General features: G+C 34.9%; 1 protein-coding gene across 2 annotated transcripts in view; it reads right to left on the bottom strand.

The window, feature by feature from the left end:
• Cdh12 (cadherin 12) overlaps positions 1 to 26,630 on the bottom strand; it is a 1,081,833-nt gene that overhangs the window by 321,652 nt on the left and 733,551 nt on the right. Inside the window, exons 1-2 of one of the 2 annotated variants that reach the window (XM_031359980.1) lie at positions 3,768 to 3,811; positions 64 to 470 (exon numbers count right to left, since the gene is read on the bottom strand). In XM_031359980.1, the coding sequence (XP_031215840.1) occupies positions 64 to 294 (231 nt within the window). In that variant the 5' untranslated portion in view covers positions 295 to 470; positions 3,768 to 3,811. Of the gene's footprint in view, positions 1 to 63; positions 471 to 3,767; positions 3,812 to 26,630 lie in introns of those variants that run through there. The other variant, XM_031359979.1, reaches the window with a different exon arrangement.

Here is a 26,630-nt window from a genome sequence, read left to right as displayed (position 1 = left end):
CACAATACACAATCTTTACTCCCCCTTCCTATCAAGTGGTTGTCAAAAGAAACATGGCATTACCTTTCCCACATATTGAGGTTCGGAGCCCATGTACTCTTCCAGCACAAAAAACTGATTCCATACCCAGCCACGTTTAACTCGTTGAAAATGGGATCGTCTTCCCAAAAGGTGGATAACATTTTCTTTTGGTTCTGTGGCTAAAGTCTGTTGGGGCTGTGGCTGAAGTGGTGTTAGGAGACCTCCATCAAACAGGATCCAGAGAAGTAGGTATAAAGAGTTCCTTGTAAGCATTGGCAAAGGCTTTCTCCTACAGAAGAGTAATAAATACTCCAGTATTTAATGTAGAGTTGTGGGATCCAGGGTTGAGGTGTCTGCGACCACTGAGCTTTCTGTTTTAGTGCAGTGACAGTAGTTCACACATTGACACTTTGGAAGACTTTGGTTTATGACATTCCATCTAAGGAGACCTATAAAACAGAAAAAAAAAAAAACCATACGTTAAATTTATGAAACCTCAGGGTGACTTTCATAGAAACTATCATTACATCAGCTAATGTTTGTAAAAACCAGAAGGAAAGAGTTCTAAACTAATTACTTAGTGAATTGTTAATCCACTTCAACCAATTACAGTTTAGGTTAATTACCTTAAGTTTTATACATACTTAAAATTATCAATTACAATGAAGAGAAGTGTATATTTTAAACAAAATTAATACACATTTATACTTATTGATCACCCTAAAGAGGGAAGAAATTAATATTATGAGAGTGAATTGCTGAGTTAGAGTAACATTTGTAGTTCATACTTGTGCATAGGTATCATTGTTTCTGTATAGCTATCCTGTCAATTTGAAATTTAAACCACCTTAAGTATTCCTTCTAGTATGCAACAGACAGTGGTGCATGTTCTTCTATAACAAGGAATGCTAACAAAAATGGTCTTCCAGCATTCACAAGATGTTTGGGTCATAGCTAAATAGTCAAAGGCTGAGTCCAGACAATTTAGATAAAAAAATTTAAATAAAATTGAAGTTAGAAAATTGAAAAGACCATACCTTCGAGTTTGAAGATAAATCAAAAAAAAAAAAAAAAAAAAAAAAAAAAAAAAAAAAAAAAAAAAAAAAAGATAACAGGTCATACTACTTCTGAGCCTTATATTTTTTAAAAAAGATTTTTCTATACTTTGTAAACCAAAAACACTAAATGTGTGGGAATTATTTTATAATAATTTTATTATAATGCATGTGTAACAGGGAAAAATGGGGTCCTGTTGAATTATGCATTTAAGTGCAAGATCTTGTATCCTTTTATCATAATAAGCATTTTGAGGGATAGGAAATGTTTAGTAGGTAAAGTTAACTGGGTAAGAATAAGAACAAGTATATACCCCCAAGTCCTTCAAGAAGATTCTCATGCTGTAACCTCAGTGTTAGGGTGAAGGAGGCATGGCAGGTGGGTAGGTCCATGACCAGAAAATAAAACCAAAATGGGAAGTCCTATGCTTCATGAATATGCATACATAAAGCACACACACACATACACACATATACACCATCAAAATAAAGAAAGAAATGTAATATGCATGTTAATACAATACTCTTTGGATAACTACAATAAGTAAGCATTGATGTTAAGGAAGATGCAATCTTTTGCTTCAGTTAAGAAACAGGAGGACTATAAATAAAAAAATAATAGAGAACAAATTATATCAATTTTAAAACCTATATAACACCTTCTGATAAGAGGTAGATGTATAGCAACAGTCCTACTTTCTGTAACAAAGTATTTGCATTAGCCAGTGTAGTGATAGATAGATAGATAGATAGATAGATAGATAGATAGATAGATAGATAGATAGATAGAATTTTGTCAGCCTGTCAACTCTAACTCAGCCTCAAACTTATTTAATTATGTATCATTCCCTAATGTCAAAAGTACTATTCATAAATGTTCTAATTTAAACATTTACTATGGTAACATGTTACTATGGATGAGATATAAAAACGTAGTGTACAGTACTCAAGAGATCTCCTCTGAGTGCATTATACATGGGCACTTCTAAAAGCAAAAAATTAACAAGGATGTGGTATTTTGTGTAGTTTATAATTGTGACTCTTTGGTCTGACAAATGCAAAATTATTAGTACTTCATCAACTTTTTCAATTCTGGACAAGATAATGTTCATATAATGTTGACTTATATTACCTAATCCAAAATGGTAACTACTTGCAATAATTAGGCTATTCGTTTGAAATTTAGGAAGCAGTTATCAGAATGTGAACCACATTTTTAATCACTTCATACAAAATATATGATATGTAATAAGTCACTACAATATCTGTTTATTACTTGTTAACATAATGTTACTCTCATTTAGATACATTCATACACACATACACACATTTATATACATATATATATATACAGTTATAGTTATAGATTTAGATAGACATACTCTTTTGTTCACATTTGCTATTTCACAGTTTACATTTGAAGCTTACGCTACTTTCTGTTGGATAGTACTACTTGAAAAGCAGGATAATCAGAAGCTATGCCTTCAACTTCTATATAATAAATTTATACTTAACATTCACAATTAATATCTAGCATAAACTGCATCATCTGTATGATTATACCCATGAGATATTCAGTGAACATTTGTTTCTATTTTTTATTTGCTTATGTAGAGACTAAAAAATATATTTCTCTCATACATTTTCAAATAAATTTGCTAAGCTGAAAAGTATTTTGTAAGCAAACTTGATCACAATTTTGCCCTTTAATCAGAAAAGAATGCTAAATATTGTCAGGAGATTCACATATACTAGAGTCCCAGAAAAGGCCAGAGAGGAACATAGTGCCACTGAACGCGTCATGAATCTCTTTTTCCTTTCAGACTTTACTATGCACACTGCCATTATAGTTTGTTTTCTCCTTTCCACATGTTTTCCTGCTTTTTTTTCTCTTTTTCTCATTTGGCTGCCTGTCCTAAGTTATATCTCTCTTGTCAGAGTACTTGTCTTTTTATCTTAAAGTAGAAGGCTATAAAATCTCACCTCTGAGGAAATACTGTCAAATGATGGCTATTTTGGGGAAGAGAGTCAGGATTCCTCAGAAAGACAGCCCTGAGAGGCCACTCACACCAAACACAAAGTGGAATCAGTGAGTTCCAAAAGAGAACTAATGAGGGAGGGAAGGAGGGATGGCAGAAGGGACAGAGGGAGAAAGAAAGAGAGATAGAGGGAGAGAAAGAGAACATGAAAGAGAGAAGTTTAGAGTGGAAAGTACAAAAGTGATTAGTAGATTAGAGGATTTATTGAAGAGAATGGATGGAGTATGGATTTGATCAAAATATACCATATTCACGGTGAAATTTCCAAACAAAAAATGCACTGCTATATTTTTCAGAATACTTGCTAGTTGATTTATTTTTACATCATTCCTAGTAATATACATAATCTTCTGTATTTTTATCAATCTACTACTTTAATATAAGGGTTTTCGGAGTGTAGAGATATTAATTCATCTTACATTACAGTTGGCAGTCATGAATATAACAGCCCATGTAGACAACCACGACTTTGAATACAAACACTTTGGTTTTAATACTATTAATATAAAAAGAACATTCATATGCTTATCTTTGCTCATTCTTTGGGATGTACTATATAGAGAAGAAAAGCTACAAAGGAGAAGTTGTATCTGTTTTTAGAATTTTCTTCTCCATGATCTACATTATTCTAACAGTAACCCTTTGTGGATACCTTGGCTGAAGAAGAAGTACTGTAGAAAAGAGACACCTGTTGTATTCTGTATGTGGCAAGGAGTGCATTTAACCTCCTGGACTTGAAGAGACATCCATGTGATCCATACCCCTAGTTCCCATGCTTGGTGAGTGGAGGCAGAGGGATCAGAAGTTCAGGATCATTCTTAGTTTCATCGAGATTCATGATCAAAGTGAACAATTCACATGCGAACCTTTTCCAAAACAATAACAACAACAATAACCACAACAAATCACTTCAAACTTTTCATTCTCTTTCTACCAAAGGAATGAAATATAAGCTTTAACAAGAATCCCTGTCCCAGCTGGGTGTGTATATAGTATAGCACAAACACTTTGGCTTTTTTCCTCAAAGCTGTCATTGTTCTAACTCCATTTCATAAACCTAGATTTGAATATACAGTATCTGTGATACAAAACAGAGGCAAATGGTGACCAAGTTCCCTTTTCCCTTTGAGAAAGGTCAGTTAACCATTCTTATGACTGAAATTCCATATGTCTCATTCCTCAGCCCCTCAGATTTCCATAGCTTAAAAGATGGCCACAGTTGCTATGGGGAGAAAATCAGACATCTTGCCTTCTGACTGTAATAAAAATAAACCAACTTTTCATTTTCTTTGGAAATATTTGGAAATTGTGTTGGCAAGACTATAGTAGTAACAGTCCAGACCGTATATTACTGGTTCAGGTTATCCATTAATTATCCATGGATAAATTACTTATTGTGGGATCATTGCTAGTCTTTAAAAACAGACTATATTCTATACAATGCTTCTTATCCTATGTCTGCAAATAGCAGATACAGTGTTTACATTATCCCATTTCATAGAAGAGATAGTATAGTACAAAAGTTAAACTTATGCCTATGATCAAAGTTAGAAATACCCTAAGCAGGATTTACTTGAGTAGAATAATGCCAGAATTCACACCCTTAAATAGTACACTATGTTATTCAATTGTTACTTAATGAGAAACCTGTTTAATGGTTAAAATCAAAACAAAATAGAGTATTTGCTTAAAAACCTAACCAACTTGTTTCCACAGAACTGAGCAGGCATTACAGAATTTCACAACTTGAGTTTTCATGGGTTCACTTCACTCTTGTAAAACAGAGTCATTCAAGTTATCAGGCTAATATACACACTTTGAAGGAAAGAGATCTTGCACTCCTACCTTTCATCCTTGGGATGTGAAGAGTTTGCTTAATTCTAGAAAGTAGAAGGAAAATAACCACTACATGACAGAAGTAGTGCATTCCCATGAGGGGAAAATGGCTGCCAATTATCAAAGGTCTCCCAAGAGCTTAGCTCATTATCCAAGCAAGGTTTCAAAGTAGTGCTAAGATTAGGAGTAACCCTGGAACAGCAGAGGTAAGGTTATTTCCAGCTGTGTCTGGCTTCTCTAAAGCTAACCTGAAATGTGAATGCAGTTCTGGGGTCAGAGATGTGAGTTCATGACCAGTCTAATCTCCCTGACAGCTGAAAAACTTAAGGATGAACTCCAGACTTGGAATCATTAAAAATAAATTAATGGATTAATTAAATAATTAATAGAAATATATTCTTTGGTGGAAGGCACATTTGTATTATATCTTTAAAGAAATTATGTCACCATTGTGTGCTAAGTAACTGTCAAGTGGCATTTGTACTGGCAAAATATAATACACAAGGTTCTTCTATAGTACAGCTGCATATGCAATTGACATTAAATTTCATTCAATTAGAACATGGGCACAAATATCTTCAGAGCTCATCTCATTGCTTTATGATCATAAAGTCCATATGAATTCTTTTTAAGTTTTCAGTTCTTCAGTAAGCAGATTACCCCATGTTTTCCATGTATGATGCCACTCCCAGCAGATGCCTACATCTGGTCATATTTGTCAAACCTATGTCTTTTAAAACCTCAGATCACAGCAAAGAATTCAAAGAGATGGAGTGAGTGCTTTTTGTGTTGTTTTTTGTTTGTTTCTTTCTTTTTGTTGTTGTTGTTGACGTTTTTTTTTTTTTTTACCAGAATTGGAAACAACTTTTGTTGGTATAAAATATATATGATATATACTTGGTATAAGAAAAAGCCATCAAGCCATTAACGTGTATACTTGCCCCATGACCAAAGGAATTTAGATAAAAATAGTAGGAGACCTCTTCTCTGCTGTCAGGCATTCTATGGAAGCCTAGAAATACTAAAGAGGACATATTTTTTTTTTTATAAAGGGCATTGCCACAGCTGTGCTTTTCCCTGTGGGCTAAATCTCACATGAATTGGTTAAAAATGTATGCTTGCCTATTGTACTTAATCTTGTGTGGAGCCAAAATTTCAAAAGATTTCTGTGGCCTGGTGTGAGTCTGGGGAGGCAAACATCCCTTTTAGCAGAGAAGAGAGATGAAAAACAGACATCATATATCAGAAGCGTGGAGGCTGCATATGAAACACACACTGACAAAAACACCCTCTCTAACTCTGTCTCTGGTACCCAGAGACACCAATACTGCAAAGTCCTTGATGAAGAGCTGACTCCCTAATAAATAACACTGAAAATTCTTTTCCCCAGGGAAGAGTTTGTTGGATCAGTTTTAACACAGTTGTAGATTATTTGTAGCATTTGAATACTGCCCATCATTAGATAGTGCCATTTTAATTTGCAATAGTAAGGAGAATTGAAATATTAAAATAACGTACATGAAGATAATAACTTTCCCCTCGTCAAAATCTGGCAAGAAAACTGATCCTGAGAAGCCAAAACTACTTCATCTTGGAACTGGCCTCCATTTTAAAAGAAAAGGCAAAAATAAAGGTCTGGGAAATTGGCCCACAGCTGAACCCAAGCTATACCCAAGTACCAGGATGGACCCCACAGCTTGTCCTAGGCCAGAGTTATTCCCTAGCTAATTTCTAGCAACAGTTAATCAAATATCAATCTGACTGTTTCAGATGTAGATTCAGACTGTTTGTGATTGTATTTATACAGTCTTTTGCTTCAGAGCATTGTCGGCCTTCAATAGACATTCAGTTAGAGGCTTGACGGGATGGATCCCCTTCCAACTTACTTCAATCCTATAAAACCTTGTTCAGGGCTGCTTCAACAAACTGTCCTGTGGGCTGGCAGTGAGTAAGCCCAAACTCGAGTTTGTAATAGAGACCCTACTGTGGTGACATTGGAAACAGCTCTTTGGTGGTCTTTTAGGGTTCACAAACTTTTTCTAACACAACAATACAATCCTGAAATTATTAAACTGTCAACCACAAATTTAGTTTTCTTTTGTGCCATTCTTTTTTGCTTAAAACATAATATAAAATGTAATTCGATTTTTGTAAATTATGACTTCTGAATCCTATTTAACTCAGATATAAATATAAACAATAAATTCTTAAGGATTCCAGAGAAAGCAGTTCATTCAAGCCTGTAACTGACAGATAATATTGTTTGAAGATTTTTGTTGTTGTTGTTGTTTCGAGATTGCTGGAAGATTTTTAACTTACATATTTATGGAAACTTTCGCTCTACATTCTCAAACTAAATTTGTGCTGAATTCATTTAAGGGGCTAACAATACACCGGAAGTCTACTAGGCTTGAGTCAACCCATGCTAGAAAAATATTCTCTTGGTTTTGTGCATTTGGTGTTTTGACTACAATTCCTTCTTAAAAGGGGGAACAAAATACCCATGGAAGGAGTTGCAGAGACTTAACTATGGAGCAAAGACTGAAGGAAGGATAATCCAGCCTGATATAGCTGTCTCCTGAGAGGCTCTGACAGTACCTGACTAATACAGAAGTAGAGGCTCACAGCAATCCATTGAACAGAGTACAGGGTCCCCAATGAAGGAGCTAGAGAAAGGTCCCAAGGAGCTGAAGGGTTTGCAGCCCCTTGGGACGAACAACACTATGAACTAACTAGTACCCTCAGAGCTCCCAGGGACTAAATCACCAACCAAAGAGTACACATGGTGGGACTCATGGCTCCAGCAGCATATGTATAGTAGAGAATGACCAAGTCGGTCATCAATGGGAGGAGAGGCCCTTGGCCCTGTGAAGGTTATGGACCCCAGTGTAGGGGAATGCCAGGGCCAGTAAGCGGGAGAGGATAGGATGATGAGCAGGGGGAGGGGGGAGGGAACGGGGGCTTGTTCTTGTTGTTTTTGTTGGTTTTTGTTTTTGTGGGGTTTTTTGGAGGGGAAACTGGGAAAGGAGATACCGTATGACATGCAAATAAATAATATATCTAATAAAAAACAGAAATATATTCTGTGAGATTTTTGTGGTAGCAAAACCTGAACACTCCTGTTGTTAAAACAGAAATAGATGCAATGTGTAGCTAATTTTTATTGGCATTTTCATAGGACTAAAATGTCTAGAAAAGTAGTAAAGCATACCTGATATAGTACATGAGCCTATATCCAGAGAAAATTGCTACAGAATAAAAGATGAAGCAAGGAAAAAATGGCTTGGACAGACAACCCTCAACCTATGTCTAGACCCTATGAAGAAAACTTGTCTGTTCCCCTTTGTCACAAGAGACTGGAGTATTTAAATCTGTGAGTTAACTACATTTCCTATAACTGGGGATATATGTGTATGTATATATATATATGTATATATACATACATATATATGTACATACATATATATGTGTGTGTATGTATATATACTTATATATGCATACACAAATATGTGTGTATACATATACATATATATATACATATATATATATATATATGTATATATATATATATATGTCATCACTTTATCATGTCTTGTCTCCTTTTTCACTTTTCTAGGACAGAAACACCAATTTTATTCTTGAAGTACTTGAAGACAAATTTATACTTTTCAGAAAAATAGAAGTGTGTGTGGAGCAAATCATCCTGTGATCAACCCTGCTAATTAAGATCTATGTCTACCATGACCAGATAGCTGGTCCGAGCATGGCACACAATGGGGGACTCCTTTTAGCAGCAGAGCCTCCCCTTCCTTGAACTTGGCTGGGGATCCCAATTCCCCACACCCTCTATCTGGGGAAGGGTAAAACATTCTTGGCAGATATGCAAAGGTCCTCTATTTGTAATAAGAACCCTGTGATTCCTGCAATGCCACTCCATACCAATGAGGCATTCACCAAAGTTTATACTCAAGCCAATTTTCCTTTACCCTAAAACCCCTTTCCACTCTCCAAAATCCCTGGTTCACTGAAAATAAAGTGTATGATTACAAGCCCACTTCCACCCCACGAATAATTGTATGAGTACAAGCTTAAGATCATTTTATTAGAGATGTTTCATTGACAATCTTCAGGGAAGGCCTTAGTCCAAAAGGACTGTGACACTAAGGTCCTTAGAGAAGGATGGCCTTTTCCTCTTGTCACCCTATCCTACCAGCACTCACTCCCAACTAGACCTGCAGAATTCCACCCTTTCAGTATTCTCCAGCCAGCCAGCCTGCTGTGCAGAGGCCTCTGGACATCCTGTGAGGGAGGAAGCAGAGGGAACCACAGAGAAACCTCAAGCCACATACCACAATTCAGATCTGATCTTGGATGACTTGTACTCTAAGAGTCATGATTTAGAACAGATTGAGTAGATAGAATGTGCAAGCTACCAGGCAAATCAATTGTCCAATCATGTCCCACAGTAATCTCTGTTGAAGTGGAGCTAACAGAAAGCTCACTTTTGAATTGGCATGTGTACATTTCTTGGCCTGTATATTGGTTTGTTGTATCCTGCTCTCTTGCTCCAAAGAAGATTTCATGGTGGACGTGTCTGTATTGTACATTAATATCATCCATTTGAGTCCTCGCTTCCCTGATAACATCAGAATTTGCCCCCTTGTGCTTATAGTTCTGCTACTCAGAGAAATAATCACTGAGGTTGATGGAGGAGGATTGGATGGTGAAGAGATATAACTAACAGAAAAATTGGTATATGGCTTGTTGTAGAACCTAGGGCTTGACATTTCTTTCAAAAGGACTTCACCTTAGAAAAGTGGGCTACACTATAAAATGGTGCCATACATGCAAAGTCTCTGAAACAAGAAGGTTTTACAAAGTTACTGGAAGTGAAACAGTTTGTCCTCAAGTAACTCATTCCCATTTGAGAGTCAAGTTCCTCCCAGTTTTCCCCCAGAGAAAAGAAGTACTCTACAACTTGGCCCCTTTTGAAAACATCTAGCAAACAATATAGAACATTGTAAAGCCTTTCTTAAAATAAATAGGAATAAAAAATTGGAATTAACAAATAAATAAAAAGAAAGGAAAGCTATGAGTAAATGTGAATCTTTCTGCTATAAGTAAAAGTGAGTCAATTTCTGCTGCTTCCTATAAGTAAAATAAAGGTATTTGTATGGATTGATAATGTGGTTACTGCAATTTGTTAAGTCTGGTTATCCTAGCTTCATTTCAAAGTCGTTCAGGAATGTAAACAATGCCAAAGGCTTGAGGTTCAACAGATTTGAAAATGACTGCTACTGTTTCTTCTTACAGTCCAGAAAGAAAACATATTGAGAAAAACATGAACTTTAACCAGTTCTCATAAACAACAACCAAAAAAATAAACTATATGAAATAAAATTCAGTCATATCAGTATAGCATTTAATTATATAAGTAATATAAATCAGCCACCATAAGATAAATGCAAAACTCATGCTAATATTTTAAAAACAGATTTAAAATAACTTCATTCAACAAATAATTCCTAAACTGTTGAATCACTTTCTTATGTGTGGATTGGCCGATAAGACATTTTATAAACATTTATAAGTACTTGTCAACCAAAAAGGATCAAAATATATTCTGAATTGTGTGGAAGGAAATAATGTGTAAAGAAAGCGAAGGATGGAATTTGAGTCAAATTAAAGATGTTGTATAATGGTTACAAACTTTCAGTATAATGGATTAGTGGCTAATTCATTCTCTCAAAGATAAAGTATCTCCACATGGAACACTGGATAAATAAAGTAAATATATGATCAAAAAGTTTAGGACTTTAAATTGGACACAAATTCTGAATGACCAAAATAAAGAACAATGTTCCAACACAATAACCTGACACATACTTTTAAGAAGCCAGAAAGTATACACTGAGAGAGCTGAGATGAACCATAGGAGAGTGAACTCAGATTAGATACAGTTATAGTCACATGATAAAGATTGTCAGAAATGTCTACATGTCACATGTGATTAAATACCACTTTTCATCTAGTGCTGATTAAAGTTGTGTAGGTTCATAGGTATCTCTTACAGAGTTACAAGTTAACCTTAATCAAGTAACATAAATATTTCTACAAACAGATTTGAGACATAAAATTATCAACAGGGATTCTATAAATCAAGAAATATTTTATTTGTTTAAAATAAATAGTATATTCCTTAACCAGTTCAGGAGAAAATACCTGAATGTTAAAATCTGTGTAGAGTAGCCTTTCTTGTGATTTTTTTTGGAAGGACAGTATATACTCAGTCATAGAAGTGACATTATAAGTTGTTTCTTTTGAGTATTAGGCAGCAGCAGAGAAGGGAGGAGGAGAAATTTCCCAGTCATCACAGAATGTTTCCACTTTAATGATTCTAGACAGTTTGCAGACCAAACAAGATTCACAATGCCCTTCCTACAATTTGCATTTTCTCTAGGGTGAACTCATGATGTGCCAAATTCAACTTCAAATGTAAATCCTCAAAGTGATCATATTAGCCTCTACACAGTTTTACTGGCTAGCTGTCACTAAGTTCTTTCTTGCTTGCCAATGAGATTTTGTTACAGTTTTATTTATAATATACATATTGAAATAATATGTTGCTATATTAGTGTTGATTTAAAAATATCTGTATGACATTGTCCTTTGAATCTCATGTTCTAAAGACTAAGGAGAAAACAGGAATGTTTTCCTTGTGGTTAGCTGAAAAATTCCTCTCTGCTTAGTTGAGAAAAGTTGTTGCTTTTAATGTGGTTTCCTCAGAAAAGAAGCCAGTGTAACATATTCTTTCCTTCTTCTCAGCCTCTGTCCCTTTACACACACACACACACACACACACAGAGAGAGAGAGAGAGAGAGAGAGAGAGAGAGAGAGAGAAAGAGAGAGAGAGAGAGAGAGAGAGAGAGAGAGGCTTTATCCTTCTACTATGGAGACAAGTTCCTCAGGAGATGACACATAATGTCCTTTGCTCCATGCCCTTTGGTGCACAGCACGAAACAATGTAGTTACATTTCACAGTGAGAAATAGACACTGGGAGGCACCTACATCATCAGGAGCTCTGAGGAAATGATCCCATTGCGAGTTGAACAGGATCTTTGCTCTCTTGACAAATGAATATAGATGCCTGCTCCTTGTATCATACAGAATGACAGCAGATAGGCGATCATGGAAGGAAAACAAAAAGCAATCATTCTTGAATGGCTCCTAAGTTCAGAAGTTGAAGCATCCTGTCTCCTGGAACTACATCTCGCAGTCATTCTTATGCATTCATTATTTTATTTATTTATTTGTTATTTTTTTCTTTCTCTCCCGTTTCTCTCTCCCAAAGGAGTTGTGATATCCTGCAAGCAGGTGAAATATTTGTTATCTTTGAACGGTAAAGGATGATGTATATAGCTTTTATTCTTAAGGTGAAAAGCCCAAAACAAAGAGGGAGAAATGAACTTAACATCTGTGTAGCTGCTCCTCAATGTAGCTTTACTGGCATGATAAATAAACTGCTCCCTCTTTGTGGGTGCAAACACGTAAATGAATATTGACTTGGACAGATGCTAAGCCTCCCTTTAATTTCATAAATTATATTGTACTCATCTCCATTGCCAGGAGGATCTTCACCACTTCTTATGCAGTTAATCATTTAACTTATTAAACAGCTAATAAAGTCCAAGTGATACATTGCTTTCCAGATTAATATGTCTTCTCAGGAAATCCAAGTAATTCCCTGCTTTCTAAATTGTCTCTAATCAAAGATTTTCATTTTTCAAAGATAGGAGGCTTTGTAGAATACTTCTATTTCACATTTATGTTCAAAAATGTATTTTCTCCTTCGTGCACAGAATTTTATTTAGAGTGAAAAAAATTTAAGTGTAAAATCAATGACAAAGAAGTATATGAAATGATGATACCGTGTAATTAAAAGAAGGAACACTAACATTTCAATTCAGCTTTTCGACAATAGACATAAATTTGTCAAGATATCGCACTTTGAATCAGTCTGAGTTAGAAGCAAAATCAATAATGCATTTGTAAGAGTAGCAATCATTGACACTAAACCAACTGAAAAGTAGTCCCTAGTGAGGAATGGAAAGTTAGGGGAAAATCATATAGCAAACCTAAACCAATAATTATTGAGTAATCAATCAACAATTATAAACTCAAGTAAGTAAATATCACGCCTATACTTTTGTGTGTATTACACAAAATGGATATTTATTGTATATATTAGATATATTAAAAATATTAAAATAATGAACGTCAATGGAAGCATTGGTTGGAGCCTTTTGGTCTGAGACAAGCTTTTAAAATGTAAGCCCCCTTTACCTGGAATTCTTCATGTAGATGAAGATAACCTTGAGCTCATGCAGATTTACCCAGCTTTTGCCTAGGAATGAAGGCTAGCCTCAGAGGCTTATGCTCCCAAGCCCAACTAAGGCATTTAATTTTTATCTTTAATTGGCTTTATTGTAAATTGCACTTACCAGTGGGGTATAAACTAATTTGTTAGTGCTTCCATTAGAAAGGTTAAGAAACTGATTAGTTAAAACAATAGAAATGTATTGTCTCACATGCCTAATGACTAGGATCTGAAATTAAACATGCCCCGGGTTAATTTCTTCAGTGAACAATTACAAAGAATCCATTCCATGTCTTTCAAAACCTCAGGCATTTCATAGTTCCAACTCTCTCTAAGAAACAACAGCATCTCCGTGCTCAGTCTTCTAGTTCTGATTTTTTTGGTTTAAAATATACCCACATTTGTTGGAGTAGAGCCAGTCTTAATTACTATGTTCTATTTTAGTTGGTCATTATGTCCAAATAACATAACGAGGAGGAATGGTTGATACCAGTATGTTGTGGTAGACAGAAAGGTAATTCATTAGTTCTTTCAGTATGTGTATGTATCTTTATCAGTCTGTCTGTCTGACTAGCTAACTATGTACATATATGCTTGTATGTACTTTTTATACATATACACACATATGAATATACATATACATATTTAAACATTTTTCTTCCTAAATACTAAAGGTTTCTTAGGCTAATATAGTGCTTGTCATATACTGTGAATATCATATCCAGGTTAGTATACATGCATGTTTAATAGAAACAATATGTCCACAGAAAGCTTTTTTTAATAGTTAATTTATTATCGTTTGTTTAAATGGCTATATTTTAGCCCCACTTCCTATTTTCATCCTCTTATAAGCTCATTTGGAATATACTTGGATACAAAGAGTACAGTACAGTTTTGACTCTATTTTCCTTCACAGATAGGATACATTTCTCATTACATATTTTTAACTAATTCATGTAAGGAAGTCAAGTAATATGAGGACATGTGTGTCAATGTTTTCTATGTTCTAAAGTGCAATTTCTCTCTAAATCTGTATATTACTAGTTTTTCTCAAGAGATAGTTAAAGCCATTTGTAATGGCTATTCCTGACTGTCCACTTGACTATACCTGGGATGAACTACAATCCTGAATTGTAGGGTTCACTGATGATCCAGATTTTGAAGCTGGAAGACCTAAGTTTCTGACCTGGATCTTTGCACAGAAATCTTGAGGAATAGTGGTAGTGGCCATGAAAATCTTAGGCCCAGGTAAGGTAGAGCATACCTTTAATCCCAGGAGACTGAGGTAAGGAGATTTAAGGTTAGCCTGGGACAAAGCAAGTCCCAAATCTAGGCGAGGTAGTGCACACCTTTAATCTGAGCCACACCTTCGTCTGGAGACCTACATAAAGACATTGGAAGAAGGAAGATTGATTCTACTTCACCTTCTTACTTGCCAGCACATCTGTAGGAGCCTACTTCTACAGAAAACCAGCTGAAACAACTAGCTTCATGGGGCTGAGCAACTACTAGATTCTTGGATTTCCCATTCACTGATGACCATTGTTGGGTTAGTTGGACTACAGACTATAAGTCATCACACTAAATTCCCTCAATATAGACAGTATATAAATTCTGTGACTCTAGAGAACCCTGACTAATATACCATTGGACATGGTTCTTTATGACCCAAATTTGATTGAAAGAAAGCAAGTATGAAGCAGTCCCTTGAATCTCCAAGCTCCATACCTCATTATGCTCCAGAAAAAAAAAAGAAAAAAGAATCCTCTGACAATTCCAGGAACACTTTTTGCCATCATGTACTAATAAATTTCCATTTCTTATCTTACTCATATGTTTCACAGTTTTTCCCATTCTTCTAGTGAAGAACAGAATCCTGTATACATATTAATAGCAATACAACACCAAAGCTAGTATACAATAAATACAATGTGTGTGGGGGAGCTTATAGTCAGTCATAGCATAGAAGATGCAATTAATATCCTTTTGCTGTTCTTGGGGCATTTTGGACCTGGCTTGTCCTCCTTCTGCACATGTACATTAGTTCAGAGTCTTAGAACAATGCATGGTCCCTAGATTCTTGTTTCAACAAGCAAATTTCAAGTATCACAATGGAAAAAATGAGTAAGACAAGGGGACATAGCACTAGCATTTCATATATTAAGATACTTATGCACTTGAGAGCTTTAACCCTTTCCCACAAACTGCCATACATTTTTCCATTTTCAATGTGAAATGCCTTCATGATGTGAAATAATATAGTGGAAGGTCTAATAGCATTTGTAAAACTTGTCTTTTATAGGAAAAGCTTAAATTTCAAAATTTGTGTGTGTGTATGTGTATGAGTATGTGTGCATTTGAGAGAGACACAATTTGCATTTGGTGGTCAGAGGATAATCATGTGGACTCAATTCTCTCTGTCCATTCTTTTGTAGGTTCCAGGGATTGAACTCAGTACTTCAGGCTTTGAAACAAGTGTATGTATATGTTAAGCCATGTCTTAAGCCACAAATTATACTAAAACTATTGACTCGTGGTAAATAACATACGTATTTATAAATATAAGACAGGAAAGAGGACAAAAAAAACAAAACAAAGAGAAACAACAGATATGCTGGCCATCATTAGAATATGTTTTCCACTGAGGCTTGTTCTTCTGCTGGATGCATAGGAGACACATATACAGATTTTGTCTTAGTACCAGGCATTCAGGAAAGGCCAAGAGTGATGTAGTTGTGTGTAATTAAAGGAGTAGAAATATAAACTAATTTAGGATTATAACCTAGTCAACAATGAAATAGATTCCTATATAGCAACAAGGATGGATCTCAAGATGACAATGTTGAAAATATGAAAAGCATGGCACAAACAGTATCATGAAAAGAATAATTTCAACAATTTAAGAATTTAAGAATTATACAACACGAGAGAAGCCCGAGGGTCAGGAGAATGAATAGAAATATCCAGCTTCTGGGAATGGGGGATGAAGGGATGTCTAGACTACACATTGGCTCCAAAATATTCTTTGATTTTAGAAGACCAAAAAAAAAAAGTGTTCAAGTGGGAATCTTTCTGTTCTTAGAGATAGTGAAAAACATTCCCTCCAGAGCAAGAGCTGAGCAGGGTTTAGGACTAGTAAAAATGATTCACATTTTCTAAGCTCAGAGGTCCTGTCCTGGGAGGTAATTCACTTTATGTGCCTATGCTATTTCATCATTTTCAAATCACCTGTGGCATTCAAAGCTTGAAGAACAGGCACAGGAAAATGCTGATACATAGGCTCCAGCTGTAAGTCACTCTGAATAATGAAATATGTTGTTGAACTGTAATACTCATGTTTACTACTCTTACCATACTGGCAGCCATACTTGTGAGCTTACAAGAATTTTAAAGCCTTACATACCTCGTAGTTCTTCACATTAATCAAGGTGAATCACTTAGATGTATTCACATTTCCTGGCTTTTTTATTATATAAAACTACATCAAAATAAATGTTTTATTTATGGAAGAAATCAATGGTATTCTTCATATTATCTAACATAAATTAGAGGATACAAAACTGCCTTTCATTCTATGATGATAGCAGCTTGTAAAACAGAAAAAAAGAAAAAAAACTAACTTAAATTGGTGTAAGCTAATCAGAAGAAATGTATAACAATGTGCTTCATGGCATTTCTTTGTTGGACAATGACACTGCACAAGGACATGAAGTCTAAAGTAACAAATGAGAGCCACACACTTATGTACCAGAGTAGACCAAGAGAAGGGAACTGTGAAAATCTATAAGAAAATATTTCCTAGAAAAGAAATTGAATCATAGGCAGGCTAATTGGAACATAAGTTAGATTAATAAATATGATTGGTTAGAATAGACTTCACTCATCATCAAATCCACATCCCTCATGAGAGAAATATTGCTTTTCCTTCTGATGAAAAAGACAGAGATCTATATGAAAATTTCATCTGATACTTATAAAACTGCTAATCTAAATAAGTGACAACATATATGAGTGTGACCATCTTGTATCTGTTAACGTTTTCATTAATTTTAATTAGTTCTATGAGAGTTTCATACAACATGTTTTGTTCATATTCACATACTTCCTAGATCTACTGCCAATTACTAACTGCTTCAACTTTGTCTACTGTTATTCCATCATATTAAGTACAATTTTTGCTGCCCTTATACCTCTGCATTCATGGCCTGCTAATGGAGAATGGTCGCTGGGCTTCATCCTTAAAGTTAGAGAAATGACGGAAAGAGTTGAAGGGGTTTGCAACCTCATAGGAAGAGCAACACCGTGGCTCCAGTGGCATATGTAGCAGATGATGGCTTTGTCAGAAATCAATGAGAAGAGAGGCCCTTGGTCTTGTGAAGACTCAATACCCCAGTGTAGGGGAATACCAGGGTGGTGAGTTGGGGAATGGGTAGGTGGAGGAGCACCCTCATAGAAGCAGGGGTAGGGGGATGGGATGGGGGGTTTGGAGGGTAAACTGGGAAATGGGATAAGATTTGAAATATAAATATATAAAATATCCAATAAAAATTTTTTTAAAAAGTTGACCCTGACTTTTCTTCTACCAGCATCTATCAGTTGGTAATGATCCTTCAGTGGCAAATGTGATTTCATATCTATCCCCCTGGTCAATGCAAAGATTTTGGTATATCTTCAATTATACTGTTGTTATTCTTATTATTTTTCATTTTTGTCTGGTATTGTTAATATATAAAATTGGTATATTTGAGTGGTAACATTAATAAGCATCTCATTTAAGCAGCCATAATTCTGCACAAATAGTTAAAATAATTAATAAATTTAAAAATCTCAGAATCTTTTCAAAATTCAAAACAGTTTAGTAGAGGAGCATTACATTCCCTTGTAACAAATAGGACACTCAAGGCAAACACACACACACACACACACACACACACATCACACACACAACATTGTAACATTGCATATCTAGGAGTATCTGAGGAAAACTCTGGAATCATAAATATAGTAGTGAATCACTATGATCCCTTGATCATAGACAGTGGAAATCAGCCTAGGAAATAAACGAAGTCATTATTTTCCAAAATAAATAAATGAATAAGACATACAAACATTTACTTATTAAATTGAGTTATGAAAATGAAATAATAACAAGTGAAGACTCATAAATTAAACCAAGAAAAGAAGCTATTTCTAAACACAAATTAAATCTCTAGATGACATATGTATAATCCTATACACAAAGAGCCTGTGGAACTTAGTCAAGATCTAGACTTGCTAAATGGACCAATAATGGTAGATGACATTGAAACATTAATTAAAGTTATTCCATCACAGAATAACTTATGGTCTAATTACAGATAAATTCTTCAAAATAGTTAGAAAAAATTATTTCAATTTTCTTCAAATAATTTTAAAAAGAAACTAATGACCAAAGTTAACCAATTTTTCTGCTAATGTAGTTATATCCTACTGAATCCAAAGGCACCATAAAAGGAGCAAGGTATCATTATACTTAAGGAAAATATTTTAAAAATTAATAAACTAGATACTAAACTCAATATCATATTTCCCTAGAAGATATGTATGAAATTCATAGCAGTCCTTAACCCTTTAAATTCCACAGCAATTCTAATTATAGATACCTTGAACATGAAGCCTTCAAGTACAGAAGACCTTTGGGGACTGTATTAGTTATTATTTCATGTGACAAAATAAGTGGCCAGTGCCACTTAAGCAAGGATGGGATTATCCTTGTTTACACCTTGAGAACACAATCCATTACTACAGGGAATTGGGAAAAAGGCTCTACCTGTGGTGGAAGATGCATGCCATGGTTGGACATATTGCATCCATAGGCATAAAGCAGAGAAAGATGAATTATCATGTCCCAACCTTTGCTCCTTTATAAATTGAGACTAGACTCAGAGAACATATATGTTGGGAAGTCCTCCCATCTTAGTTAAAAACCTCTTTGAAGCATATTTACAGACATATTCAGATGTTCATTTACTATGCTATTCAGGAGTATCTTAAGTTGACAAACAAGATTGAACATAGTTGGGAACAAGCACAACACGATGAAAACATGTCAACCATTTATGAAATATTGCAGTCAGCAACACACTGTATGGGAAAAAGTTAAATGTCTTCTTTTGGGACCTGAAACAAGGCCAGGATGCTCACATTTAGAATTTTTCTTAGCAATAGAATTCCATGAAAAAACAGAAACAAACTTATTATGGCAATAAAAACAACACCCATTCAAGCTGGAATAGGGCAAAGTTGAATTGGGCACTCTAAATGATGAATAAATTAAGGCCTTGACAATTAGAGATAATTGATGAGTCAAGATCTATAATATGTATTTTGCCACCAGATTTTGGGAAATTCCTATTATGTGTAAACATGAAACAGAGACCATCATCACATCATGTTAAATTAAATAACCCAAGTACAGTAAGAGATATACTGCAGGTTTTAACTCATTTTCACAAACTTAAGGACTTTATCTCACAGACTGTGAGTACACTCAAGTTCATTTGATAGGACAGAGCAGGAAGAAGTACATAGAAAGCATTGGAATGATTAACTCACAAATACAGGCACAGAGGGAGAATTGATTCCATTGGTATATTGTAGACAATATATCAACATATAAGTCTAAATCATGAATACATTAAGGCCTTGAGAATTAGAGGTAATTGATGAGTCAAGATATTTAATGTCTATCACACTGCTCCAAAAATTGTGCAATTAATACCTGAATTAAATCTTCCTATGGTACTCTATACACAAATAATTTGTGACTACAAAATAACAGTAAAGATAGTTGCGCTCAAGCTGCAATCAGTTTTCTTGAATGTCTAGCAGTGCCTTAATCATCATGCCAAATGTCCTCATGCAAGATTAGTTTAAAAAATAGTTAGAATTATTGAAATGGTCATATTACATTCTCCACCATTCAGAGAGTAGTGGACATCTCAGCTGGTGTTTGTATTTGGATAAGAAATGTTCACTGGCAAAAATAATATTGATGTGTTTTCCAAATCAGCTTTTATTTTTTTCTGTAATGCAATTAAATGTTTTAGACCTATGAGATCTAAGACAGGATCCAGTGCTCTCATGCTCATTTAGTACTTGTGCAGCCTGTTACACACCGAAATATATTGGCAATTGTCTGTATTTCAAGATATCAAAACAAAATTCAGTACCTCATTCTTAATATTTTATTATAACAGTGTACTGGCTAGTTTTGTGTGTCAACTTGACACAGGCTGGAGTTATCACAGAGAAGAGAGCTTCAGTTGGGGAAGTGCCTCCATGAAATCCAGCTGTGGGGCATTTTCTCATTAGTGATCAAGGGGGTAGGGCCCTTTGTGAGTGGTACCATCTCTAGGCTGATAGACTTGGGTTGTATAAGAAAGCAAGCTGAGCATGCCAGAGGAAGCAAGCCAGTAAGGAACATCCCTCCATGGCCTTTGCTTCAGCTCCTGATTCTTGACCTGCTTGAGTTCCAGTCCTGACTTCCTTTGGAGATCAACAACAACATGGAAGTGTAAGCTGAATAAACCCTTTCCTCCCCAACTTGTTTCTTGGTCATGATGTTCGTGCAGGAATAGAAACCCTGACTAAAACAAACACGTATGTTATATTTTAATCCACTATGTTAAATGAAGTATATCATTATCATCAACATCACCATTATCATTATTATTACTACCATTTGTGTTTTTTATGCATGCATGATTTCTTTGTAGAGGTAGAAAAACAACATTTTGAAGTCTTTTCCATACATTCAAGTGATTGAACTCAAATCACCAGGCTCAGTTAGCAAGCCCCTTTATGCGCTGAAGCATCTCATTAAAAACCAATTTTTACATGTGAATATTTCCTGGGGATAGATATATGGTTTAGAGATTAAAGAAGATAAAAGTATTAATCTTACAGAGGACTAGAATTTGCTTTTTAGCACCCAAAAAGAACAACTAAGTCACAACTAAGTCAACTAAGTTAATTGCCTGTAACTCTAACTCCATGGGAACCCATACCTTTGGCAACAGCAGGCAAACGGGCTCATATGTACCTTCATACAGATGCACACACTTTTACAGTACTTAAAATAAAATGAATATTCCCCAAGCAATGATACTCTTTTTACTTCCTTGAATTAATGGATAATACTAGTTATTCCTTCTGTTTTTCCATGGAATAGCTTATAATTCCAGCCTAGAAGCAATATTCATGTCATTAATTTAGTGTCCATTCACTAATGAAATTTAATAATATGATTACTGTATCTTATGACAAAATCTGGGTACTGATACACATGTGTATACATGTTGTATATGTACATAAATGAATGTATATGTGAATGACTGTGTATTATACATTTTATTCTATTAAGTAAAATATTAAATGTTTAGCCAGGAGTACTATAGATCACATGAAGCCTATCCTTATTTTTTTCTTTGGATGAACCTTTTAGGCTATTATAATAACTATATGAACATCCTCAACACTTTATTGATTAATTCAAGATAAGTTTGCTATGTATTTGGCACTCTTGGTTACAAGTGAATCTTCATTTACATAATCATATTCTGCCCACTTGAGTATTCTCCACACAGTTGCACTTTTCTATAATGTGCTTGTTCTCCATCTGTCCTTGATTTTGGTCAAGAGATACTTTATATTTTCCAACACTTTGCACAGTAATTGTGCTTAGCCAAAAGTCATTTTTGTTAATACTCATCTTGCTGATGCACAGTTGATAACGCACATTGGGCGTTTGCTGGCTGAAAGATGGCCTTTCCTTGGAAGCATTTCCTCCACAAATGAAAGTCCCAATCCATAGCAATCAAATATGCCTAAGAGTCAATGTACATATCCATTCACACATCCTACAATTACTACTGACGGACAGTATATAAATGGTTATTTATATGCATGCATGCACTGAAGAATCTTGAGTTATCTATATTTTTATTCTGAACTTAAAAATTAAATTTAAAATTAAATATGAAAATAATTTAACTTTTCTCATTGTACTTCAAATATTTTTCACCCGATTATTTACTTTAAGATTATATAATAAAACATTTTCATATTGAGAAACTATATAAACTTTCAGTAATTGTCACAGAGTGTATGAGAAAAACTTACAATTGAAAACACATTTGTTGTCTCATGATATCAGGGGTTTAAAGCCATAGTTAACCACTCTATTGCTTTGGGCTTTGTAGATGTTTTGGTAACAGAAGCATGCGAAGCATGTGTTTGGGAGAGCCATTACCCTTGATTGTTTAAGAAATAGAGAGAATTGGGGTGAAGGAAAGATCTGTAGATTGGGTCTAGCAGAAGGTCAATGCCATAATGAAGCTCGCTCTTAAATTCCCAATATCTCTTAGTACCCCATGTTATGATCATATCTTTGAACATATCCATTGATAAAGTCAGGTCCCTCATCACTCAATCATTTTGCATCCAAACCTACTACCTCTTAGCAGTGCTGCAAACCCTATGAACAAAGCCTTCAACATCTTGGCAAACATTTATGATTCAATCTAACACCTCCATTCAAGAGTATCTGAAAGGATTTTTTCTCTTTTGGAATTCTGAAAGAAAAAAGCAAATAAAAGTCTCTTTCATATAAAACAAACAAACAAACCCTACATTTTGTCATGACTCTATTGTATTAAAAGATATTCAAATTTTAGTAGGTGTTGTAGTAGGTGGTTTCCCTTAGGATAAGGGTCTAGTTTGGTATACAAATGAATAAAATGATGTTTTTGGTTTGTTCTTTTTGATGCAACCATATATGTAGATAGGAACATTTTATTGTATCTAGCAGGTTCATCACCTCAAATAACACATTCTTAACTACTGAATCAGTTCGTTTTGGTCATGTTATTATGTGAGTTACTCATTACATTATTAACTAACTTCAAATTCAGAGGTCATAAAATTTGTCTAAACTTCCTCTGAATATAATTGTTGTGTGAGATCCCTTGATTTTATGGTTATTTCTAGTCCTTCTTGATAAATCCTAAAATCTATTGAAACTTTTCATTCTTGTTTGTAGACATAGCATTCCAAGTTCAGCAGACCTTAATCATAATGCTTATCATAACAATCCAGTTTGACTAGCAATAGAGAAAGGACCATAAATATATAGGCCAAAGAACAAATATACAGAGAAAACTGATTTAACTACATACTCTGTAACTTCCACACTATATTCAAATCCTTTACTATGTCATGTTGTTAAATCTGTATAAGCATTTATTTTTATTAGTTGAGAAACTTAATTATAATATTCCACCTCCTTCTGTTATAAGAATGTATAGTCAAAGAGATTAACTTAGCCCATGGTAGAATGAGCTGTCACTAAAGCGTAGCAGTAGTTATTTTAATGTAAGATTAAATTATGATCAAAGAGGCAGTTATTCAAATAGATACAAAAATAGAATAATTTGTCATCCTCTCTGATTTTAATGTTTAATTTATTATAATTTCCTGGATTCTCATAGGGATTATTCCTATTTTAATAATCTTCATAGTTTTCTGTTTCTCCATGGGCCTTTTATCAGAACGGAGAAGATCTGAGTGGAAAAGAACAAATATTAGCTAACATGCTGCATTGCTACATGGTTTACAGTATTAGCTTTCAGCCATCTCTTTTTAGTCAATATTCATTATAGGCAATGTTACATCTTGATGTTCAGAAGTGCTTCAATAAAGCTGAGAATATGTAAACAAATATGTAAGTCTTGAACTGTAACACATTCATTTAGCATGTTTTCCATTAAATTATGTATGCTTATTTTATTATTTGGAAACAGTATAATAAGGATAATATAGACATGAATAACTCATATTTATAATGTCATTATCTAGAGTACATAACTGCTAACATTTTAGACATGTGTAGAATGTTTAATATTGTTGTTATATTAAATACAATTTCCTATTGAACATAGTCTAAATGTGGACTACAACTTGTTAGGACACAGTTGCTCAAATAAAGTTAAATTTACTGAACCACATATAACCACAGACATCTATGTACTGAAAATGTAAAATAAAAGACCAATTTTCTTTCTGTGATGATCTTTTCTAATGAGACAGGTGACTGGCAAATAGTTACAGACAATGAACACATAGGGAAAAATTTATGTTGTAAATCTTAAAAAGCACTGTCTTATGACTTAATACACATATATATATTTATATATATATGTATATATATATATATATATACATATATATATAAAACTTGTTCTGACAAGAAGGAAACCAATGTGGCCACATGTGACAGACAAACATACCAGTCTGCATCTTAATGTGTTATTTCTCTTCTTATTACTATTTAGTTGTGGGAAATTATTACAGTTTGCATCTTTTTTCCTTTTATCTCCATTCATCATCTTTCTTTTTATTAGATATTTTCTTTATTTACATTGAAAACTTTATCCCCTATGAAAACTCCCTATTCTATACCCCATCTCCCTGCTCACTAATCCAACTGCTCCGGCTTCCCTGTCCTGGCATTCCCCTACACTGGGGCATCAAGCTTTCACGAGACCAAAGGCCTCTCCTCTCACTGATGTCCCACAAAGTCATCTTCTGCTACTTTGTATGAGGCTAGAGCAATGAGCCCCTTCAGTTGAACTCTTTGGTTGGTATTTCAGACTGTGGAAGCTTTGGGGGTACTGGTTGGTTCAAATTATGGTTCCTCCTATGGGGTTGCAAACCCCTTCAGCTCCTTGGGTTCCTCTGTAGCTCCTCCATTGGGGATTTTGAGAACATTCCAATGGAGAACTCAAGAAGTTAGATTCCAGAGAATAAAATAACCCTATTAAAAATGGGGTGCAGAGCTAAACAAAGAATTCTCAACTGAGGAATACTGAATGACTGAGAAGCACCTAAAGAAATGTTCAACATCCTTAGTCATCAGGGAAATGCAAATCTAAACAACCCTGAGATTCCACCTCACACCAGTCAGAATGGCTAGGATCAAAAACTCAGGTGACAGCAGATGATGGAGAGGATGTGGAAAAAGAGGAACACTCATTTATTGCTGGTGGGATTGCAAACTGGCACAACCCCTCTGGAAATCAGTTTGGCAGATCCTCAGAAAATTGGACATAGTACTACCAGAGGACCCAGCTATACCATTCTTGGGCATATACCCAGAAGAGGTTCCAACATGTAATAAGGACACATGCTTCACTATGTTCATAGCAGTCTTATTTATACCAACTAGAAGCTGGAAAAAATCCAGATGTCCTTCAACAGAGAAATGGGTACAGAAAATGTGGTACATTTACACAAAAGAGTACTACTCAGCTATTATAAGTGATAAATTCATGAAATTCTTAGGCAAATGGATGGAAGTAGAAAATATCATCCTGAGTGAGGTAACCCAATCACAAAAGAACACACGTGGCATGCACTCACTGATATGTGGATATAAGCCCAGAAGTTCAGAATACCCAAGATATAATTCACAGACCACATGAAGTTCAAGAAGGAAGACCATAGTGTGGATACTTTGGTCCTTCTTAGAAGGGAGATCAAAATACCCATGGTATGAAATACAGAGACAAAGTTTGAGACAGAGACTGAAGGAATGACCATCCAGAGACTTCCCTACCTGAGCATATATCTCATATACAGTCACCAAACACAGAAATTATTGTGGATGCCAACAAATGCTTACTGACAGGAACCTGATATAGCTGTCTCCTGAGAGGCAGAAGTGGACTCTCACAACCATCCACTGGACTGAGTAGAGTTTGCATCTTAATAACACAGAATCCTCACCTAAGGTCATGTTTTGTGGGCTTTATGATCAATGAAATTCTGTTCTTTGTCTAACAATGCTGTCAAGCCATATTATTTTTTTTTAAACTCACAGGTCCTTGGAGTACGTATTGTGGCTTTTAGTTTGGAATTCCTCTGGGATTCCTGTATTTGGGAACATATGTCTCTGTCTATACATATTACTTGTGCTTTTTCTTTGGCTCCTTTTCTTCCTTGGTTGTTTTGTTCCATTATGCTTACTTTGTTTTTGATTTATCTTGCTGTATTGTATTATTTTTCTTCATATTCCTGTTTGACTTTAAACATGAGACAGAAAGGATGTAGATATGTTTGGGAGGGTAGGTTAGGGGGAAGTGTGAGCAAGCGAATGGGAAACCATAACCAAAATAGTTCTGCTGCACCAAGAAATGAATTGTAGGCTCGATTTTTGGATACAGACTTCATACTACGGTCAAAGCTATTTGACTTGAGTGAG

The sequence above is a fragment of the Mastomys coucha genome, unplaced genomic scaffold (assembly GCF_008632895.1).
Source record: "Mastomys coucha isolate ucsf_1 unplaced genomic scaffold, UCSF_Mcou_1 pScaffold8, whole genome shotgun sequence".
Classification (NCBI taxonomy): domain Eukaryota; kingdom Metazoa; phylum Chordata; class Mammalia; order Rodentia; family Muridae; genus Mastomys; species Mastomys coucha.
This window is presented reverse-complemented; position numbering and strand designations above follow the sequence as displayed.